At 44.9% G+C, this 22,956-nt stretch overlaps 1 protein-coding gene across 3 annotated transcripts in view; it reads right to left on the bottom strand.

Moving 5' to 3' along the window:
- Window positions 1–22,956, bottom strand: part of MON2 (MON2 homolog, regulator of endosome-to-Golgi trafficking) — a 225,482-nt gene that overhangs the window by 144,724 nt on the left and 57,802 nt on the right. For all 3 annotated transcript variants that reach the window (XM_069764436.1, XM_069764435.1, XM_069764437.1), the window contains one exon: window positions 7,025–7,154. In XM_069764436.1, the coding sequence (XP_069620537.1) occupies window positions 7,025–7,154 (130 nt within the window). The remainder of the gene's footprint in view (window positions 1–7,024; window positions 7,155–22,956) is intronic.

Here is a 22,956-nt window from a genome sequence, read left to right as displayed (position 1 = left end):
GAGTATGCTGGTACCCCATATGTGGGGGTAAACCACTGTTTGGGCACACGTCAGGGCTCGGAAGTGAGGGAGCACCATTTGACTTTTTGAATACGAGATTGGCTGGAATCAATGGTGGCACCATAGTAACATAGTAACATAGTTAGTAAGGCCGAAAAAAGACATTTGTCCATCCAGTTCAGCCTATATTCCATCATAATAAATCCCCAGATCTACGTCCTTCTACATAACCTAATTGTATGATACAATATTGTTCTGCTCCAGGAAGGCATCCAGGCCTCTCTTGAACCCCTCGACTGAGTTCGCCATCACCACCTCCTCAGGCAAGCAATTCCAGATTCTCACTGCCCTAACAGTAAAGAATCCTCTTCTATGTTGGTGGAAAAACCTTCTCTCCTCCAGACGCAAAGAATGCCCCCTTGTGCCCGTCACCTTCCTTGGTATAAACAGATCCTCAGCGAGATATTTGTATTGTCCCCTTATATACTTATACATGGTTATTAGATCGCCCCTCAGTCGTCTTTTTTCTAGACTAAATAATCCTAATTTCGCTAATCTATCTGGGTATTGTAGTTCTCCCATCCCCTTTATTAATTTTGTTGCCCTCCTTTGTACTCTCTCTAGTTCCATTATATCCTTCCTGAGCACCGGTGCCCAAAACTGGACACAGTACTCCATGTGCGGTCTAACTAGGGATTTGTACAGAGGCAGTATAATGCTCTCATCATGTGTATCCAGACCTCTTTTAATGCACCCCATGATCCTGTTTGCCTTGGCAGCTGCTGCCTGGCACTGGCTGCTCCAGGTAAGTTTATCATTAACTAGGATCCCCAAGTCCTTCTCCCTGTCAGATTTACCCAGTGGTTTCCCATTCAGTGTGTAATGGTGACATTGATTCCTTCTTCCCATGTGTATAACCTTACATTTATCATTGTTAAACCTCATCTGCCACCTTTCAGCCCAAGTTTCCAACTTATCCAGATCCATCTGTAGCAGAATACTATCTTCTCTTGTATTAACTGCTTTACATAGTTTTGTATCATCTGCAAATATCGATATTTTACTGTGTAAACCTTCTACCAGATCATTAATGAATATGTTGAAGAGAACAGGTCCCAATACTGACCCCTGCGGTACCCCACTGGTCACAGCGACCCAGTTAGAGACTATACCATTTATAACCACCCTCTGCTTTCTATCACTAAGCCAGTTACTAACCCATTTACACACAATTTCCCCCAGACCAAGCATTCTCATTTTGTGTACCAACCTCTTGTGCGGCACGGTATCAAACGCTTTGGAAAAATCGAGATATACCACGTCCAATGACTCACCGTGGTCCAGCCTATAGCTTACCTCTTCATAAAAACTGATTAGATTGGTTTCACAGGAGCGATTTCTCATAAACCCATGCTGATATGGAGTTAAACAGTTATTCTCATTGAGATAATCCAGAATAACATCCCTCAGAAACCCTTCAAATATTTTACCAACAATAGAGGTTAGACTTACTGGCCTATAATTTCCAGGTTCACTTTTAGAGCCCTTTTTGAATATTGGCACCACATTTGCTATGCGCCAATCCTGCGGAACAGACCCTGTCGCTATAGAGTCCCTAAAAATAAGAAATAATGGTTTATCTATTACATTACTTAGTTCTCTTAGTACTCGTGGGTGTATGCCATCGGGACCCGGAGATTTATCTATTTTAATCTTATTTAGCCGGTTTCGCACCTCTTCTTGGGTTAGATTGGTGACCCTTAATATAGGGTTTTCATTGTTTCTTGGGATTTCACCTAGCATTTCATTTTCCACCGTGAATACCGTGGAGAAGAAGGTGTTTAATATGTTAGCTTTTTCCTCGTCATCTACAACCATTCTTTCCTCACTATTTTTTAAGGGGCCTACATTTTCAGTTTTTATTCTTTTACTATTGATATAGTTGAAGAACAGTTTGGGATTAGTTTTACTCTCCTTAGCAATGTGCTTCTCTGTTTCCTTTTTGGCAGCTTTAATTAGTTTTTTAGATAAAGTATTTTTCTCCCTATAGTTTTTTAGAGCTTCAATGGTGCCATCCTGCTTTAGTAGTGCAAATGCTTTCTTTTTACTGTTAATTGCCTGTCTTACTTCTTTGTTTAGCCACATTGGGTTTTTCCTATTTCTAGTCCTTTTATTCCCACAAGGTATAAACCGCTTACACTGCCTATTTAGGATGTTCTTAAACATTTCCCATTTATTATCTGTATTATTAGTTCTGAGGATATTGTCCCAGTCTACCAGATTAAGGGCATCTCTAAGCTGGTCAAACTTTGCCTTCCTAAAGTTCAGTGTTTTTGTGACTCCCTGACAAGTCCCCCTAGTGAAAGACAGGTGAAACTGTACAATATTGTGGTCGCTATTTCCTAGATGCCCGACCACCTGCAGATTTGTTATTCTGTCAGGTCTATTAGATAGTATTAGGTCTAAAAGTGCTGCTCCTCTGGTTGGATTCTGCACCAATTGTGAAAGATAATTTTTCTTGGTTATTAGCAGAAACCTGTTGCCTTTATGGGTTTCACAGGTTTCTGTTTCCCAGTTAATATCCGGGTAGTTAAAGTCCCCCATAACCAGGACCTCATTATGGGTTGCAGCTTCATCTATCTGCTTTAGAAGTAGACTTTCCATGGTTTCTGTTATATTTGGGGGTTTGTAACAGACCCCAATGAGAATTTTGTTACCATTTTTCCCTCCATGAATTTCGACCCATATGGACTCGACATCCTCATTTCCTTCGCTAATATCCTCCCTTAAAGTGGACTTTAGACAAGACTTTACATAGAGACAAACCCCTCCTCCTCTCCGATTTTTACGATCCTTTCTAAACAGACTGTAACCCTGTAAGTTAACTGCCCAGTCATAGCTTTCATCTAACCATGTCTCGGTTATTCCCACTATGTCAAAGTTACCTGTAGATATTTCTGCTTCTAGTTCTTCCATCTTGTTTGTCAGGCTTCTGGCGTTTGCAAGCATACAGTTTAGAGGATTTTGTTTTGTTCCAATCTCCTCGCTGTGGATTGTTTTAGAAATGTTCTTACCTCCCTTCTGAGTATGTTTTCCTGGATCTTCTTTGTTCAAGTCTAATGTTTTTCTTCCCGTCCCCTCTTCTTCTAGTTTAACGCCATGTTGCGTTTGGAGACCCCTGATGTGCCTAAACAGTGGTAACCCCTCAATTCTACCTCCAACACTAACCCCCCCACACCCCTAACCCTAATCCCAACTGTAGCCATAACCCTAATCACAACCCTAACCACAACCCTAATTCCAACCCTAACCCTAAGGCTATGTGCCCACGTTGCGGATTCGTGTGAGATATTTCCGCACCATTTTTGAAAAATCCGCGGGTAAAAGGCACTGCGTTTTACCTGCGGATTTTCCGCGGATTTCCAGTGTTTTTTGTGCGGATTTCACCTGCGGATTCCTATTGAGGAACAGGTGTAAAACGCTGCGGAATCCGCACAAAGAATTGACATGCTGCGGAAAATACAACGCAGCGTTTCCGCGCGGTATTTTCCGCACCATGGGCACAGCGGATTTGGTTTTTCATATGTTTACATGGTACTGTACACCTGATGGAACACTGCTGCGAATCCGCAGCGGCCAATCCGCTGCGGATCCGCAGCCAAATCCGCACCGTGTGCACATGGCCTAATTCTAAAGGTATGTGCACATGCTGCGGAAAAGCAGCAGTTTCCCATGAGCTTACAGTTCAATGTAAACCTACGGGAAACAAAAATCGCTGCACACATGCTGCGGAAAAACTGCACGGAAACGCAGCGGTTTACATTCCGCAGCATGTCACTTCTTTGTGCGGATTCCGCAGCGGTTTTACAACTGCTCCAATAGAAAATCGCAATTGTAAAACCGCAGTGAAATGTGCAGAAAAAACGCGGTAAATCCGCCATAAATCCGCAGCGGTTTAGCACTGCGGATTTATCAAATCCGCAGCGGAAAAATACGCAGAGGACCAGAATACGTGTGCACATACCGAAACCCTAACCCTAGCCCTAGCCCTAACCCTAACCCTACCCCTACCCCTAACCCTACCCCTACCCCTAACATTAGTGGAAAAAAAAAAATTTCTTTATTTTTTTATTGTCCCTACCTATGGGGGTGACAAAGGGGGGGGGGGGGTCATTTATTATTTTTTTTATTTTGATCACTGAGATATAATCTATCTCAGTGATCAAAATGCACTTTGGAACGAATCTGCCGGCCGGCAGATTCGGCGGGCGCACTGCGCATGCGCCCGCCATTTTGGAAGATGGCGGCGCCCAGGAGAAGACGGACGGGACCCCGGCAGGATCGGTAAGTATGATGGGGTGGGGGGGACCACGGGGGGGGGGATCGGAGCACGGGGGCGGGGAATCGGAGCGCGGCAGGTGTGGAACGGAGCACGGGGGGGCTGGAACGGAGCACGGGGGGGCTGGAACGGAGCACGGGGGGGTGGAACGGAGCACGGGGGGGTTGGATCGGAGTGCAGGGGGGGTGATTGGAGCACGGGGGGGTGATTGGAGCACGGGGGGAGCAGACAAGAGCACGGGGGGGAGCGGAGCACTGGACGGAGGGGAGCCGGAGCAGTGTACCGGCCAGATCGGGGGGCTGGGGGGCGATCGGTGGGGTGGGGTGGGGGCACACTAGTATTTCCAGCCATGGCCGATGATATTGCAGCATCGGCCATGGCTGGACTGTAATATTTCACCCGTTATAATGGGTGAAATATTACAAATCGCTCTGATTGGCAGTTTCACTTTCAACAGCCAATCAGAGCGATCGTAGCCACGAGGGGGTGAAGCCACCCCCCCTGGGCTAAACTACCACTCCCCCTGTCCCTGCAGATCGGGTGAAATGGGAGTTAACCCTTTCACCCGGCCTGCAGGGACGCGATCTTTCCATGACGCCACATAGGCGTCATGGGTCGGATTGGCACCGACTTTCATGACGCCTACGTGGCGTCATGGGTCGGGAAGGGGTTAAAACTCTTTCAGCTGCGGGATCGGACTACCAGCAGTGCTGAGCTTGCTCAGGAATGGCAGCAGGCTGGTGTGAGTGCTTCTGCACGCACTGTGAGGCGGAGACTCTTTGAGCAAGGCCTGGTTTCAAGGAGGGAAGCAAAGAAGCCACCTCTCTCCAGAAAAAACATAAGGGACCGACTGATATTCTGCAAAAGCTACAGGGAGTGGACTGCTGAGGACTGGGGCAAAGTCATTTTCTCTGATGAATCCCCTTTTCGATTGTTTGGGACATCTGGAAAACAGCTTATTCGGAGAAGAAGAAGTGAGCGATACCACCAGTCTTGTCTCATGCCAACTGTAAAGCATCCTGAAACCATTCATGTGTGGGGTTGCTTCTCAGCCAAGGGAATCGGCTCACTCACAGTCTTGCCAAAACACACAGCCATGAATAAAGAATGGTACCAGAATGTCCTCCAAGAGCAACTTCTCCCAACCGTCCAAGAGCAGTTTGGCGCCCAACAATGCCTTTTCCAGCATGATGGAGCACCTTGCCATAAAGCAAAGGTGATAACTAAATGGCTCATGGAACAAAACATAGAGATTTTGGGTCCATGGCCTGGAAACTCCCCAGATCTTAATCCCATTGAGAACTTGTGGTCAATCATCAAGAGACGGGTGGACCAACAAAAACCAACAAATTCTGGCAAAATGCAAGCATTGATTATGCAAGAATGGACTACTATCAGTCAGGATTTGGTCCAGAAGTTGATTGAGAGCATGCCAGGGAGAATTGCAGAGGTCTTGAAGAAGAAGGGTCAACACTGCAAATATTGACTTGCTGCGTTAACTCATTCTAACTGTCAATATAACTTATTGGTACTCATAATATGATTGCAATTATATTTCTGTATGTGACATAAACATCAGACAAACACTAATAAAAACCAGAGGGCAGCAGATCATGTGAAAATATAATTTTGGTGTCATTCTCAAAACTTTTGGCCATGACTGTACAGTATGGTAAAGAGACTCTGTCTCCAGGTTTATGCAACATGATGAAAGGACAGAGACCCTAATTCCAGTGATGTGTCACATACTGGGCTGCTTGCTGCAGTTTGATAAAATCACTGATTAATCTGCTGCTGAGCTACCAGCTCTCTGAATACTAAGCGCTGTATAACCCCGCACACCAATTGACAGGTTACTGTGTATGCTTTCATAGCCAGAAAACTGCCAATCAGTTCTAGAGGTCAAGGTTATTCAGAGCTCATGAATATGTAGGACTATCTGGTAGCTGGTTTACTAGTCCTTTATCCTCCAACTAAGAAAACAGGAACTTAAAAAAAAAAAAAAACTACAGCAAGCAGCCCAGTAAGTGCCACATCGCTGGAATTCAGGTCTCTGTCTCCACATTTTGATCAGATGGCAAAAACTTGGTGACACATTCTCTTTAGGTGCCACAATTTCCAGACAGGGAGGAAGAGAAATCCATTTGGGCAAGCACCAATCCTGCCCCCACCAAAAAAAAAAATACTGGCCAATATGGTTATGAATCATTAAAGCATTTGTCCAAATCAAAAACTTTACCTTTAGATGCATTTTAAACATTAATATAAGGAACTTTCTCATACAGTATTAGCTCTAAGATGTTCCAGTAGCAAAACTTTTGGTTTGTTCTGGACACAGGAAAGTTTTGTGTGTCAGCATATCATCAGTGCTGCGTGGGAAGGGGGATGGCTACCTGGCTCATTTAATAGCCAAGCCAGGCCCTTTCTTTGTCTATGCAGCAGCTGTGAATGACAATGGGGTTGGCTTAGCTGGTATAATGAGCCAGTCAGCCAGCCCCCTTCACATACCGCATTAATGAGCTGACAAAGTAAATTCTCTTCTGTGAGATACCAGGACCCAAAAACTGACTGAAAACTAAAGATCAGGTCACCACTAAAATGAAAAATACATCTGTATGTACTATCAATGTAGAGCATAGTAAGCCATGGAGCATGTACCCAATGAATACGTGTAGTCCAGTTTACCTTTGTGCCTTTCATCTTCAGCTACCATCCTCTCAAACACCACGGTGACTACCTGCCGCACCGTTGCTGCAGCCGTGTTATTCGTTATGTTGTCTTTAGTGAAGTGCAGTCTGAAGCAGAGAACGATCGCCTGCAAAGTATAGCAGTGAAGAAATCACATTAATTGCAAGAAAGAAGGGGAATGACTGGTCCTTAACTACTAGACAGTAAAATAAGATTTTAAAATATGATTGAAAGTACCCAAAAGAGGGATTTTTGGTACTCCCTGTAAAAGCTCTTTCTTGGAGCCTTTGTTGGGGGACACAGGTAACCATGGGTGTATACTGCGGTCGCTGGGAGGCCGACATTAGGCGAAAAAAGAAAAAAAAGGAAAATAGCTTCTCCTCAGCAGTATACGCCCACCGACTGGCACAAAGCACATCAGTTTGTGTTAATGTAGTAGGAAAAGCAACCAAAACTCAACATATGTACCAACCCAACAAACAAAGGCACGTAGGTCCAAAGAGGTACAAACAGTTAGGGAGGGAGCTGTGTGCCCCCCGCAATGAAGGCTCCAAGAAAGAGATTTTACGGTGAGTACCAAAAATCCCTCTTTCTTTATCGCTTCATTTGGGGACACAGGTAACATGGGACGTCCCAAAGCAGTCCCAAGGCTGGGAAACAGAAAAAATGCAAAGAAAGCAGAGTCAGATTGGGCGGTGGGCAACCGCCGCCTGCAGCACCTTCCTTCCCAGGCCTGCATCAGACAAGGAATGGGTTTAACCCCTTTACCCCCAAGGGTGGTTTGCACGTTAATGACCGGGCCAATTTTTACAATTCTGACCACTGTCCCTTTATGAGGTTATAACTCTGGAACACTTCAACGGATTCCAGTGATTCTGACATTGTTTTCTCCTGATATATTGTACTTCATGATAGTGGTAAAAATTCTTTGATAGTACCTGCGTTTATTTGTGAAAAAAAAAAAGAAATTTGGCGAAAATTATGAAAATTTCGCAATTTTCCAAATTTGAATTTTTATGCAATTAACCCCTTTACCCCCAAGGGTGGTTTGCACGTTAATGACCGGGCCAATTTTTACAATTCTGACCACTGTCCCTTTATGAGGTTATAACTCTGGAACGCTTCAACGGATCCCGGTGATTCTGACATTGTTTTCTCGTGACATATTGTACTTCATGACAATGGTAAAAATTATTTGATCGTACCTGCGTTTATTTGTGAAAAAAACGGAAATTTGGCGAAAATTATGAAAATTTCGCAATTTTCCAACTTTGAATTTTTATGCAATTAAATCACAGAGATATGTCACACAAAATACTTAATAAATAACATTTCACACATGTCTACTTTACATCAGCACAATTTTGGAAACAAAATTTTTTTTTGTTAGGGAGTTATAAGGGTTAAAAGTTGACCAGCAATTTCTCATTTCTACAACACCATTTTATTTTAGGGACCACATCTCATTTGAAGTCATTTTGAGGGGTCTATATGATAGAAAATACCCAAGTGTGACACCATTCTAAAAACTACACCCCTCAAGGTGCTCAAAACCATATTCAAGAAGTTTATTAACCCTTCTGGTGCTTCACAGGAATTTTTTGAATGTTTAAATAAAAATGAACATTTAACTTTTTTTCACAAAAAATTTAATTCAGCTCCAATTTGTTTTATTTTACCAAGGGTAACAGGAGAAAATGGACCCCAAACATTGTTGTACAATTTGTCTTGAGTATGCCAATACCCCACATGTGGGGGTAAACCACTGTTTGGGCGCATGGCAGAGCTCGGAAGCGAAGGAGTGCCATTTGACTTTCAATGCAAAATTGACTGGAATTGAGATGGGACGCCATGTTTCGTTTGGAGAGCCCCTGATGTGGCTAAACATTGAAACCCCCCACAAGTGACACCATTTTGGAAAGTAGACCCCCTAAGGAACTTATCTAGAGGTGTGGTGAGCACTTTGACCCAACAAGTGCTTCACAGAAGTTTATAATGTAGAACCGTAAAAATAAAAAATCATATTTTTTCACAAAAATTATCTTTTCGCCCCCAATTTTTTATTTTCCCAAGGGTAAGAGAAGAAATTCAACCCCAAAGGTTGTTGTACAATTTGTCCTGAGTACGCTGATAGCCCATATGTGGGGGTAAACCACTGTTTGGGCGGATGGGAGAGCTCGGAAGGGAAGGAGTGCCGTTTGACTTTTCAAAGCAAAATTGACAGGAATTGAGATGGGACGCCATGTTGCGTTTGAAGAGCCACTGATGTGCCTAAACATTGAAACCCCCCACAAATGACACCATTTTGGAAAGTAGACCCCCTAAGGAACTTATCTAGAGGTGTGGTGAGCACTTTGACCCACCAAGTGCTTCACAGAAGTTTATAATGCAGAGCCGTAAAAATAAAACAAAATTTTTTTCCCACAAAAATTATTTTTTTAGCCCCCAGTTTTGTATTTTCCTGAGGGTAACAGGAGAAATTGGACCCCAAAATTTGTTGCCCAATTTGTCCTGAGTGCGATGATACACCATATGTGGGGGGAACCACTGTTTGGGCACATGGGAGGGCTCAGAAGGGAAGGAGTGCCATTTGAATGCAGACTTAGATGGAATGGTCTGCAGGTGTCACATTGCGTTTGCAGAGCCCCTAATGTACCTAAACAGTAGAAACCCCCCACAAGTGACACCATTTTGGAAAGTAGACCCCCTTAGGAACTTATCTAGATGTGTGCTGAGCGCTTTGACCCACCAAGGGCTTCACAGAAGTTTATAATGGAGAGCCGTAAAAATAAAACAAAAATTTTATCCCACAAAAATTATTTTTTAGCCCCCAGTTTTGTATTTTCCCGAGGGTAACAGGAGAAATTCGACCCCACAATTTGTTGTCCAATTTGTCCTGAGTGCGCTGATACCCCATATGTGGGGGGGAACCACTGTTTGGGCGCATGGGAGGGCTCGGAAGGGAAGGAGCTCCATTTGGAATGAGGACTTAGATGGAATGGTCTGCAGGTGTCACATTGCATTTGCAGAGCCCCTAATGTACCTAAACAGTAGAAACCTCCCACAAGTGACACCATTTTGGAAACTAGACCCCCTAAGGAACTCATCTAGATGTGTTGTGATAGCTTTGAACCCCCAAGTGTTTCACTACAGTTTGTAACGCAGAGCCGTGAAAATTAAAAAAAAAAATCTTTCCCCCCAAAATTATTTTTTAGCCCCCAGTTTTGTATTTTCCCGAGGGTAAGAGGAGAAATTCGACCCCAAAAGTTGTTGTCCAATTTGTCCTGAGTACGCTGATACCCCGTATGTTGGGGGAAACCACCGTTTGAGCGCATGGCAGAGCTCGGAAGGGAAGGAGCGCCATTTGGAATGCAGACTTAGATGGAATGGTCTGCAGACGTCACATTGCGTTTGCAGAACCCCTAATGTACCTAAACAGTAGAAACCCCCCACAAGTGACCCCATATTGGAAACTAGACCCCCCAGGGAACTAATCTAGATGTGTTGTGAGAACTTTGAACCCCCAAGTGTTTCACTACAGTTTATAACGCAGAGCCGTGAAAATAAAAAATCTTTTTTTTTCCCACAAAAAATATGTTTTAGCCCCGAGTTTTGTATTTTCCCAAGGGTAACAGGAGAAATTGGACCCCAAAAGTTGTTGTCCTATTTGTCCTGAGTACGCTGATACCCCATATGTTGGGGTAAACCCCTGTTTGGGCACACGGGAGAGCTCGGAAGGGAAGAAGCACTGTTTTACTTTTTCAACGCAGAATTGGCTGGAATTGAGATCGGACGCCATGTCGCGTTTGGAGAGCCCCTGATGTGCCTAAACAGTGGAAACCCCCCAATTATAACTGAAACCCTAATCCAAACACATCCCTAACCCTAATCCCAACAGTAACCCTAACCACACCTCTAACCCTGACACACCCCTAACCCTAATCCCAACCCTATTCCCAACCGTAAATGTAATCTAAACCCTAACTGTAACTTTAGCCCCAACCCAAACTGTAGCCCTAGCCCTAACCCTAATCCTAACCCTAGCCCTAACCCTAACCCTAGCCCTAGCCCTAACCCTAGCCCTAACCCTAGCCCTAACCCTAGCCCTAACCCTAACCCTAGCCCTAACCCTAACCCTAGCCCTAAACCTAACCCTAGCCCTAACCCTAGCCCTAACCCTAGCCCTAGCCCTAACCCTAACCCTAGCCCTAACTCTAACCCTAGCCCTAATGGGAAAATGGAAATAAATACATTTTTTAAATTTTTCCCTAACTAAGGGGGTGATGAAGGGGGGTTTGATTTACTTTTATAGCGGGTTTTTTAGCGGATTTTTATGATTGGCAGCCGTCACACACTGAAAGACGCTTTTTATTGCAAAAAATATTTTTTGCGTTACCACATTTTGAGAGCTATAATTTTTCTATATTTTGGTCCACAGAGTCATGTGAGGTCTTGTTTTTTGCGGGACGAGTTGATGTTTTTATTGGTAACATTTTCGGGCACGTGACATTTTTTGATCGCTTTTTATTCCGATTTTTGTGAGGCAGAATGACCAAAAACCAGCTATTCATGAATTTCTTTTGGGGGAGGCGTTTATACCGTTCCGCGTTTGGTAAAATTGATGAAGCAGTTTTATTCTTCGGGTCAGTACGATTACAGCGATACCTCATTTATATCATTTTTTTATGTTTTGGCGCTTTTATACGATAAAAACTATTTTATAGAAAAAATAATTATTTTTGCATCACTTTATTCTCAGGACTATAACTTTTTTATTTTTTTGCTGATGATGCTGTATGGCGGCTCGTTTTTTGCGGGACAAGATGACGTTTTCAGCGGTACCATGGTTAGTTATATCTGTCTTTTTGATCGCGTGTTATTCCACTTTTTGTTCGGTGGTATGATAATAAAGCGTTGTTTTTTGCCTCGTTTTTTTTTTTTTTTTCCTTACGGTGTTTACTGAAGGGGTTAACTAGTGGGCCAGTTTTATAGGTCGGGCCGTTACGGACGCGGCGATACTAAATATGTGTACTTTTATTGTTTTTTTTTTTATTTAGATAAAGAAATGTATTTATGGGAATAATATTTTTTTTTTTTTTTCATTATTTTGGAATATTTTTTTTTATTTTTTTTACACATTTGAAATTTTTTTTTTTTACTTTTTTACTTTGTCCCAGGGGGGGGACATCACAGATCAGTGATCTGACAGTTTGCACAGCACTCTGTCAGATCACTGATCTGACATGCAGCGCTGCAGCCTTCACAGTGCCTGCTCTGAGCAGGCTCTGTGAAGCCACCTCCCTCCCTGCAGGACCCGGATCCGCGGCCATCTTGGATCCGGGGCTGGAGGGAGCAGGGAGGGAGGTGAGACCCTCGCAGCAACGCGATCACATCGCGTTGCTGCGGGGGGCTCAGGGAAGCCCGCAGGGAGCCCCCTCCCTGCGCGGTGCTTCTCTGTACCGCCGGCACATCGCGATCATCTTTGATCGCGGTGTGCCGGGGGTTAATGTGCCGGGGGCGGTCTGTGACCGCTCCTGGCACATAGTGCCGGATGTCAGCTGCGATAAACAGCTGACACCCGGCCGCGATCGGCGGCGCTCCCCCCGTGAGCGCTGCCGATCGCATATGACGTACTATTGCGTCCTTGGGAAGTAAAGCCCACCCCACATGGACGCAATAGTACGTCTAATGGCAGAAAGGGGTTAAATCACAGAGATATGTCACACAAAATACTTAATAAGTAACATTTCCCACATGTCTACTTTACATCAGCACAATTTTGGAACCAAAATTTTTTTTTGTTAGGGAGTTATAAGGGTTAAAAGTTGACCAGCAATTTCTCATTTTTACAACACCATTTTTTTTAGGGACCACATCTCATTTGAAGTAATTTTGAGGGGTCTATATGATAGAAAATACCCAAGTGTGACACCATTCTAAAAACTGCACCCCTCAAGGTGCTCAAAACCATATTCAAAAAGTTTATTAACCCTTCTGGTGCTTCACAGGAATTTTTAGAATGTTTAAATAAAAATTAGCATTTAACTTTTTTTCACACAAAATTTATTTCAGCTCCAATTTGTTTTGTTTTACCAAGGGTAACAGGAGAAAATGGACCCCAAAAGTTGTTGTACAATTTGTCCTGAGTACACCGATACCCCATATGTGGGGGTTAACCACTGTTTGGGCGCATGACAGAGCTCGGAAGCGAAGGAGCGCCGTTTGACTTTTCAATGCAAAATTGACTGGAATCGAGATGGGACACCATGTTGCGTTTGGAGAGCCCCTGATGTGCCTAAACATTGAAACCCCCTACAAGTGACACCATTTTGGAAAGTAGACCCCCTAAGGAACTTATCTAGAGGTGTGGTGAGCACTTTGACCCACGAAGTGCTTCACAGAAGTTTATAATGCAGAACCGTAAAAATAAAAAATCATATTTTTTCACAAAAATTATCTTTTCGCCCCCAATTTTTTATTTTCCCAAGGGTAAGAGAAGAAATTGGACCCCAAAAGTTGTTGTACAATTTGTCCTGAGTACGCTGATACCCCATATGTGGAGGTAAACCACTGTTTGGGCGCATGGGAGAGCTCGGAAGGGAAGGAGCGCCGTTTGACTTTTCAATGCAAAATTGACAGGAATTGAGATGGGACGCCATGTTGCGTTTAGAGAGCCACTGATGTGCCTAAACATTGAAACCCCCCACAAGTGACACCATTTTGGAAAGTAGACCCCCTAAGGAACTTATCTAGATGTGTTTTGAGCGCTTTGACCCACCAAGGGCTTCACAGAAGTTTATAATGCAGAGCCGTAAAAATAAAACAAAAATTTTTTCCCACAAAAATTATTTTTTTAGCCCCCAGTTTTGTATTTTCCCGAGGGTAACAGGAGAAATTGGACCCCAAAATTTGTTGTCCAATTTGTCCTGAGTGCGATTATACACAATATGTGGGGGGAACCACTGTTTGGGCGCATGGGAGGGCTCAGAAGGGAAGGAGCGCCATTTGGAATGCAGACTTAGATGGAATGGTCTGCAGGTGTCACATTGCGTTTGCAGAGCCCCTAATGTACCTAAACAGTAGAAACCCCCCACAAGTGACACCGTTTTGGAAAGTAGACCCCCTAAGGAACTTATCTAGATGTGTGGTGAGCGCTTTGACCCACCAAGGGCTTCACAGAAGTTTATAATGCAGAGCCGTAAAAATAAAACAAAAATTTTTTCCCACAAAAATTATTTTTTAGCCCCCAGTTTTGTATTTTCCCGAGGGTAACAGGAGAAATTGGACCCCAAAATTTGTTGTCCAATTTGTCCTGAGTGCGCTGATACCCCATATGTGGGGGGGAACCACTGTTTGGGCGCATGGGAGGGCTCGGAAGGGAAGGAGTGCCATTTGGAATTCAGACTTAGATGGAATAGTCTGCAGGCGTCACATTGCGTTTGCAGAGCCCCTAATGTACCTAAACAGTAGAAACCCCCCACAAGTGACCCCATATTGGAAACTAGACCCCCCAGGGAACTCATCTAGATGTGTTGTGAGAACTTTGAACCCCCAAGTGTTTCACTACAGTTTATAACGCAGAGCCGTGAAAATAAAAAAATCTTTTTTTTCCCACAAAAATGATTTTTTAGCCACAAGTTTTGTATTTTCCCAAAGGTAACAGGAGAAATTGGACCCCAAAAGTTGTTGTCCTATTTGTCCTGAGTACGCTGATACCCCATATGTTGGAGTAAACCCCTGTTTGGGCACACGGGAGAGCTCGGAAGGGAAGGAGCACGGTTTTACTTTTTCAACGCAGAATTGACTGGAATTGAGATCGGACGCCATGTCGTGTTTGGAGAGCCCTGATGTGCCTAAACAGTGGAAACCCCCCAATTATAACTGAAACCCTAATCCAAACACACCCCTAACCCTAATTCCAACAGTAACCCTAACCACACCTCTAACCCTGACACACCCCTAACCCTAATCCCAACCCTATTCCCAAATGTAAATGTAATCTGAACCCTAACTGTAGCCCTAACCCTAACTCCAACCCTAGCCCTAACCCTAGCCCTAATGGGAAAATGGAAATAAATACATTTTTTTAATATTTCCCTAACTAAGGGGGTGATGAAGGGGGGTTTGATTTACTTTTATAGCGAGTTTTTTAGCGGATTTTTATGATTGGCAGCCGTCACACACTGAAAGACGCTTTTTATTGCAAAAAATATTTTTTGCGTTACCACATTTTGAGAGCTATAATTTTTCCATATTTTGGTCCACAGAGTCATGTGAGGTCTTGTTTTTTGCGGGACGAGTTGACGTTTTTATTGGTAACATTTTCGGGCACGTGACATTTTTTGATCGCTTTTTATTCCGATTTTTGTGAGGAAGAATGACCAAAAACCAGCTATTCATTAATTTCTTTTGGGGGAGGCGTTTATACCGTTCCGCGTTTGGTAAAATTGATAAAGCAGTTTTATTCTTCGGGTCAGTACGATTACAGCGACACCTCATTTATATCTTTTTTTATGTTTTGGCGCTTTTATACGATAAAAACTTTTATAGAAAAAATAATTATTTTGGCATCGCTTTATTCTCAGGACTATAACTTTTTTATTTTTTTGCTGATGATGCTGTATGGCAGCTCGTTTTTTGCGGGACAAGATGACGTTTTCAGCGGTTCCATGGTTATTTCTATCTGTCTTTTTGATCGCGTGTTATTCCACTTTTTGTTCGCCAGTAGGATAATAAAGCGTTGTTTTTTTGCCTCGTTTTTTTTTCTTACGGTGTTTACTGAAGGGGTTAACTAGTGGGCCAGTTTTATAGGTTGGATCGTTACGGACGCGGCGATACTAAATATGTGTACTTTTATTTATTTTTTTATTATTTAGATGAAGAAATGTATTTATGGGAATAATATATATATATATATATATTTTCATTATTTATGAATATTTTTTTTTTTTTTTTTTTTTACACATTTGGAATTTTTTTTTATAATTTTTTTATTTTGTCCCAGGTGGGGACATCACAGATTGGTGATCTGACAGTGTGCACAGCACTCTGTCAGATCACCGATCTGACATGCAGCACTGCAGGCTTCACAGTGCCTGCTCTGAGCAGGCTCTGTGAAGCCACCTCCCTCCCTGCAGGACCCAGATCCGTGGCCATCTTGGATCCGGGCCTGGAGCAAGCAGGGAGGGAGGTAAGACCCTTGCAGCAACGCGATCACATCGCGTTGCTGCGGGGGGCTCAGGGAAGCCCGCAGGGAGCCCCCTCCCTGCGGGAAGCTTCCCTATACCGCCGGCACATCGCGATCATCTTTGATCGCAGTGTGCCAGGGGTTAATGTGCCGGGGGCGGTCCGTGACCGCTCCTGGCACATAGTGCCGGATGTCAGCTGTGATAGGCAGCTGACACCCGGCCGCGATCGGCGGCGCTCCCCCCGTGAGCGCTGCCGATCGCATATGACGTACTATCCCGTCGGTGGTCATAGGAGCCCACCCCACCTCGACGGGACAGTACGTCTAATGTCAGAAAGGGGTTAAACCCTGTAAAACCTCGCAAAGCCTTACAAATCTGTAAAGAAGAGGCCTGGGTGACGAACTGCACAGGAAGCCCCCACCGCCCAGGTGGAGTGAGCCTTTACCCCTGGAGGAGGCTGTATGCCCTGAATGCGATATGCCTCCAACGACGACCTTCAGAAATCAAGAACAGAGCATCATAGTGACTAAAGGAAGCAGTCCTTGAAAGGTAGACTCAGATAGCTCAACCAGATCCAGCTTGTGGACAGACTTCTCCAGGGAATGGACCGGAGAGGGACAGAGAGAAGGAAAGACAATTTCCTCATTAATATGAAATGAAGAGACCACCTTAGGCAAGAAGGAAGGAACGGGTCTGAGAACCACCTTGACCTGATGTAGAATTAGGAATGGAGAACGGCAGGATAATGCCGCTAACTCAGAGACTCTCCTGATGGACGTAATGGCAACTAAAAAGGCAAACTTCCATGACAGGAGAGAAAATGTAACATCCTAAATGGTTTCAAAAGGAGGGCGCTAGAGAACGCCAAATACAAGGTTAAGATCCCATGGATCTATCGGAGGACGATAAGGAGGTGCCAGGTGGGTGACTCTTTGAAGGAAAGTCTTTACCTGGGGACGAGAAGCCAGATTTCGTTGGAAAAGAATAGACAGTGCAGAAACTTGACCCTTAAGGGTACTGAGTGATAGACCAGAGTCAAGACCTGCTTGGAAAAAACCCAGGAAAGAAGGAAAGGAAAAGGACATAGGGACCAAATTGTTGTTCTCACTCAACCGAAAGAAGGCCTTCCAGTATCTGTGATAGATACGTGAGGATGCTGGTTTTCTCCCCCTAATCATGTCCTGAATGACCTGATGGGAAAAACTGGCCTTCTTCAGGACTGCGGCCTCAACGGCCATGCCGTTTTACTCAAAGACTGTGAACTCTTGAGGAAGAGGGGGCCTTGTGAGAGAAGATCTGGACGGTCTGGAAGCCTCCAAGGGGCGTCCATGAGCATGTTCACTAGCTCTGCGTACCAGGTCCTTCTGGGTTAGTCTGGACCTACCAGGATTACGGGAATCCCTTCTGCCTTTATCTATTTCACGACAATCGGAATAATGGTGAGAGGCGTAAAAAGATAAGGCAGCTGGAATTGGGACCGCGGGATTACTAGGGCATCGCAACCGATGGCTAGTGGATCTTGGGACCTGGCTACGAACGTAGGCACCTTGTGGTTCATCCGAGACACGATGAGGTCGACGATTGGAATATCTGCTTGAAGGGGTTGAGAGACCACTAGCCCGATGAGAGGCCCTGACAAATCAGAAAATTGGCTGCCCAATTGTCCATCCCCAGTATATGCACGGCTGATATGGTAGGAATATGACACGCTGCCCAAATTAGAATCCTTGCTACCTTTCCCATGACCTGTTTGCTGCGTATCCCGCCCTGATGGTTTATATAAGCCATGGCAGTGGCATTGTCCAACTGGATGCTGACCGGATAGCCTGCGAGGCGGGTCTGCCAGCGGCGAAGGGCAAAGAAAATTGCCCTGATCTCAAGTAGACTGAATGGGAGAGCGGCTTCTTGGGAGTTCCAGTGACCCTGTGCTATGTGATGAAGAAAAACCGCTCCCCATCTGAGGAGACTAGCGTTGGTAGTGATGACCTGCCATCGGAGAGGAAGGAAGGATTTCCCACGTAGAATGGAGGCGGAGAGCATCCAGCATGAGCCAGGATTCTTGGCGGACGAGACTGAAAGAAACGGCGGACGAGACTGAAAGAAACATCTTCCTGGGGGGGAATAAAAGTCGATTTTGTAGCCTGAAGTCACAATTAGTGATGAGTGAATATACTCGTTAATCGAGATTTCCCGAGCACGCTCGGGTGTCCGCCGAGTATTTTTTAGTGTTCGGAGATTTAGTTTTCATCGCCGCAGCTGAATGATTTACATCTGTTAGCCAGCATAAGTACATGTGGGGGTTGCCTGGTTGCTAGGCAACCCCCACATGTAATCAAGCTGGCTAAGAGATGTAAATCATTCAGCTGAGGTGAGGAAAACAATCTCCGAGCACTAAAAAATACTCGGAGGTAGAGTGAAATGGGAAGCTGAATTGGGAGAGATAAATGATGATAGATGGGAATCTATTTTAGAATATGTGACTAAGATCTCTATGAGCGAACCTGGGAGGGTGTCTCAATTATATGTGATTCATAGAGCTTACAGAACTCCCGATAGACTGTTCAAGATGGGTTTGAGGTCTCATTCCGAGTGTCCACGTTGTTCGCAGGAACAGGCAGACATGTTACACATGCTGTGGCATTGCCCTAGATTGTCTGCCTTCTGGACAGTTGTATTGAATCGGATTGAATTGGTATATAGGTGTGTCATTCCCAGAGACCCTTTGGTCTGTATATTAGGCTATGTGGAATAAATAGCAGTGGTATCTATGGTTAAACTGGCGATTGCTAGACTGTTATTCATAGCAAGGAAATTGATAGCTCGGTTCTGGATCAGGGAGGAGCCTCCGACTAGACGAGACTTTCTTACACAGGCGGACCATATAATTTTATTGGAAAAAAGTATCTATACTAAGAGAAATAAACTAGATGTATTTCAAAAGATTTGGCAGCCATGGATAGAATGGGATTAGAATTGTGGGGAGGATGCATAATGTTATAGATGATAATCATACTATACAATTGTATTTGAATTGGGGAAGGAATATCGGATGGGAATTTGGGAAAGCATTAAAGGGGTCTCGAAGGGGGGGGGGGGATAGGGAGGGAAAAGGAAGGGGGAGTTATGTTCATAAAATATATGATTATCTGTGAATAACAGCTTGATGTCATTTGTTATCATTGATTTTCCTTAATAAAAATTTATCTGATTAAAAAAAAAAAAAAAAAAAAATACTCGGAGGTCACCCGAGCGTGCTCGGGAAATCTTGAGTAATGAGTATATTCGCTCATCACTAATCACAATCTCTTTGACCCAGGCATCATCGACCACCAACAACCAGGCATCCTGGAAGAGAAAAAGCCGGCCTCCCACCTGGTGAGATTCCCGGGTGGGATCACGCCAAAGAGAACCTGTTTGAACCGGACCCTAAGGGTTTGGAGGAGCGACCCTTTGGACGCCAGTGAGGAGTTGGTTTGAAGGATGGCTTCTTTCTATCCCTTTGGGTGGAAGAGTGGTCCTGCTGAGAGGAAGTATCTGAAGGGGAGAAGAGCTGAAAGGAACGAAATTGGAGCAATCTTTTTCTATTGAAAGGATGTTTAGGTTTAGACTGGGGAAAAGAAATGTTCTTCCCACCGGTAGCATCTGAAATTATTTGATCCATTGCTCTAGAATGTTTGGGCCCAAGCTGGAAGGAGACGTTAGTGAGGGACTTTTAAAACTGTGGATCTGCATTCCATGGCTTTCAACCAGAGAATGTGACATATGGCAACAATGTTGCTGGTAGTCTGGGCGGGACAACTGGCCGCATCCAAGAAAACTGTCAGGAGATATTTGCCAGTATGGGCAATCTGGTCTGCCATGTCGGCCAGCTCATCCGGAGAGGCTGCCGCTAGGATACCCTGACAAAGCATTCTTGCCCAGACAGACATGGACTTTGCCACCCAGGTGTGGCAAAAATGGGACAGAGGGAGGAGCCGGCTACTTCAAAAGCTGACTAAGCCAAGGATTCAATCTGACTATCCATAGAGTCCTAAAGAGATGCTCCGTCCGGCAGAGACAAGACTGTCTTGGAGGACAGACGAGAAACCGTCAGGAACAACATTAGGGGACTCTGTCTATCTACTAATCTATCTAATTACAGCAGGTCCAATACCCCTCCACAGAGAGAGAGAATTTTAGTCTAAGAAGAGGTTTCACATGTACCCATTCAGATGGAGACGTTTATTCTCAGCGAGGTAAGGCAAGCGTAGGACCTGGTATAAGAGAGATGCCGTAAAGGGGCTACCAGGTAAATTGGCCATTTTTATGCGCTAAAAGCTCTCATTTTTCATATTTCTAGTGCAGTAATGCAGTTCAAATTTCGTGTTTTCAAGTTTGCATGTTTTAGCGCTGCAGTGTGCGGCCTTATTTACTTAATTATCTACTAACAAGGTCTGGGCTAAAGGGATAAAGAATGTCTAGCTGCTTCCTTCCTGGGAAGTGCTTTTCAGGGTGTTCCTAGTGTTTAGACATGATTGCTTCAAATTCCCTGTGATTGGAAAAGGTCCGGGAAGGACGTTTCACTCATTTGAAGGAAAAGGAGTGATCCTGGGCAGAGACCTCGTCCTCCTTCAAATTAAGAGTTTGACTAATCGCTAAGATAAAACTATTGACCATATCCTGCAATTTTGAGACTCTGACTGAGAATCCACATCCGACCCAAAAGCTGCTTCCGAGGAGGGGGCATGGGATAAGAAAAGCATCCTTGAGGATGCTGAGAGGCCTGGGAAACTGGAGGAGGAACTGGAAAGAGCCCGATTCCTTGACTTTGTACCCGATCTGTCCCGTTGAAGGTCGTGGTCAGGTGCGTGCGGACCACCGTGAGAGGCATTTGGAGCACTGGTGGCGGTGGACAAGTGTGGTAGTCGCTCTGGGACCTGGACCAGAGACTGCAATACCTTTGTTAGGTCAGAGAACAATTGGGACATAGCAACAGCCCACTCCAGAGGAAGGGGTGTGCTCCCATCCCAGGGTGGTAGGGGGCTCCTCTGCTTTTGCAGAGTGCACAGGTGTAATGAATAATAGTAGGCTTAGAGAGGAAAAGAAGCCTCTCTAGAGTTGGGCATAAGTCGAGCCTTGGTATTACTGCTGTAAAGAGCTACATAGGAGAGCAGAAAAGAGAGAGGGCAGAGCCTTCCGGATGTCAGTGATGACCAGCAGATGACTGTGTGGATGGCTGTGTCCCCTTGTGTGCAGGTGTCTGCAGGTCAGATGCAGAGAGTGCAAGGTATGGCAGTGTATCAGACAGGTACTTAAATACAAGCCCTGATTGAGCATTAGCTGTGCTGTGTTACGATGTACTGCAGAGGGCGTGGCGGATCTGCCAGTGAAAACTGAAAGTACCCCTCGGAATTGACTGATATGTCGGGGGCGTGTGAAGCCAGGAAGAGGAAGCTCCGTGATAGGAGTAAAAGTACGCCGAGAAGACGAGCGCTGCGATGTGGGGGCGTGGCCAGGTCTGAGCAGAACAGAGGAGGAAAGAGGCGAGACCTCATATTGGGCCAAAAGTGTGCGCGATTTAAAAGCGCGGTGGTGAATGGCCAGAGGAACCCGGGAAGAGGCGCGGCCAGAAAAAAGGAGGGGGTGTAGCCCACAAAGACTGAGACCAGCTGTGCGGGATCACCCTAAACACTAACGCCACCCTGTCCCGTGCGGTGGCAGATGGAGGAACAGTAATCCTTCCCAGACCTTCCGCGTGCAGCTACGTAGGAAGGGGAACATACCTGCAAGGTGACTCCCGATCACTCTGCGCCGATGAGGATGCCTGGTGACCACCATCTTCCTTCCAGCCCTCTCCGAGAAGAGGGGTGGGGTGGGAAAAAGGCTAGGACCGGCCACTGGGAATCACCCTGAAGCACCCGTGAAGGTGACAGGATTAGGTCCTGCCTTGTGGGTCCGAGAGTGGGTGATGTGGGTGACACCACACTGCTCTCTCAGTCGCACAGGTAGGGAAAACATGGTGAGAAAATACACACTGTTACCCTAAGGAATAATAACCTGAAAAACAAAGGGAAAAAGATTAATAAAAACACAACAGGTGACTTGAAAAAGAAAATGCGGTTCTGGGATCAAACCCAGGTCCGCCTCCTACTGTGCTTTGTGCCAGTCGGTGGGTGTATACGGCTGAAGAAGAGCTATTTTACAATTTTTTTTGCCTAGTGTCAGGCTCCTAGGGACAGCAGCATACACCCATGGTTACCTGTATCCCCCAATGAAGTGATAAAGAAATATAAAAATCAATTACTTTCTAAAATACTTAGTTTTTCTATTCCGGTCACTGCCGCATTGCTTTCAGATTTACCATACGTAATGTTGGCGCCGCGCTTTACTATCAGAATCTCTCCTACTCCTAAAAGTGAACAGGGCTCATATTAAATCTCTTCTGCAACTAAATTTCCCTAGTTTACTGGCATTAATAAAAACACAGAAACCTCAAAAAATTCATAGAAGTGTACAAATCAATAAACCTAATTTGGACGTGTCCGTGTGTCTGTGCGCAATGAGTCATCCACAGCTGAACAGGAACTTAGGTATCCATAGTTACTACCACTAGCAGCTAACTGCCTGGGCGTAACCATGGATACCTAAGGAGAGGAGCTCTCTCTGGTGGCGAGTTAAGGCATAAGCCTTTTTGCAACACTGAGGCAACAGTGTGAGGCAACATTGCAAAGATGGATAAAATTGAGCGCGCTGCCGCATGTA

The sequence above is a fragment of the Ranitomeya imitator genome, chromosome 4 (assembly GCF_032444005.1).
Source record: "Ranitomeya imitator isolate aRanImi1 chromosome 4, aRanImi1.pri, whole genome shotgun sequence".
Classification (NCBI taxonomy): domain Eukaryota; kingdom Metazoa; phylum Chordata; class Amphibia; order Anura; family Dendrobatidae; genus Ranitomeya; species Ranitomeya imitator.
This window is presented reverse-complemented; position numbering and strand designations above follow the sequence as displayed.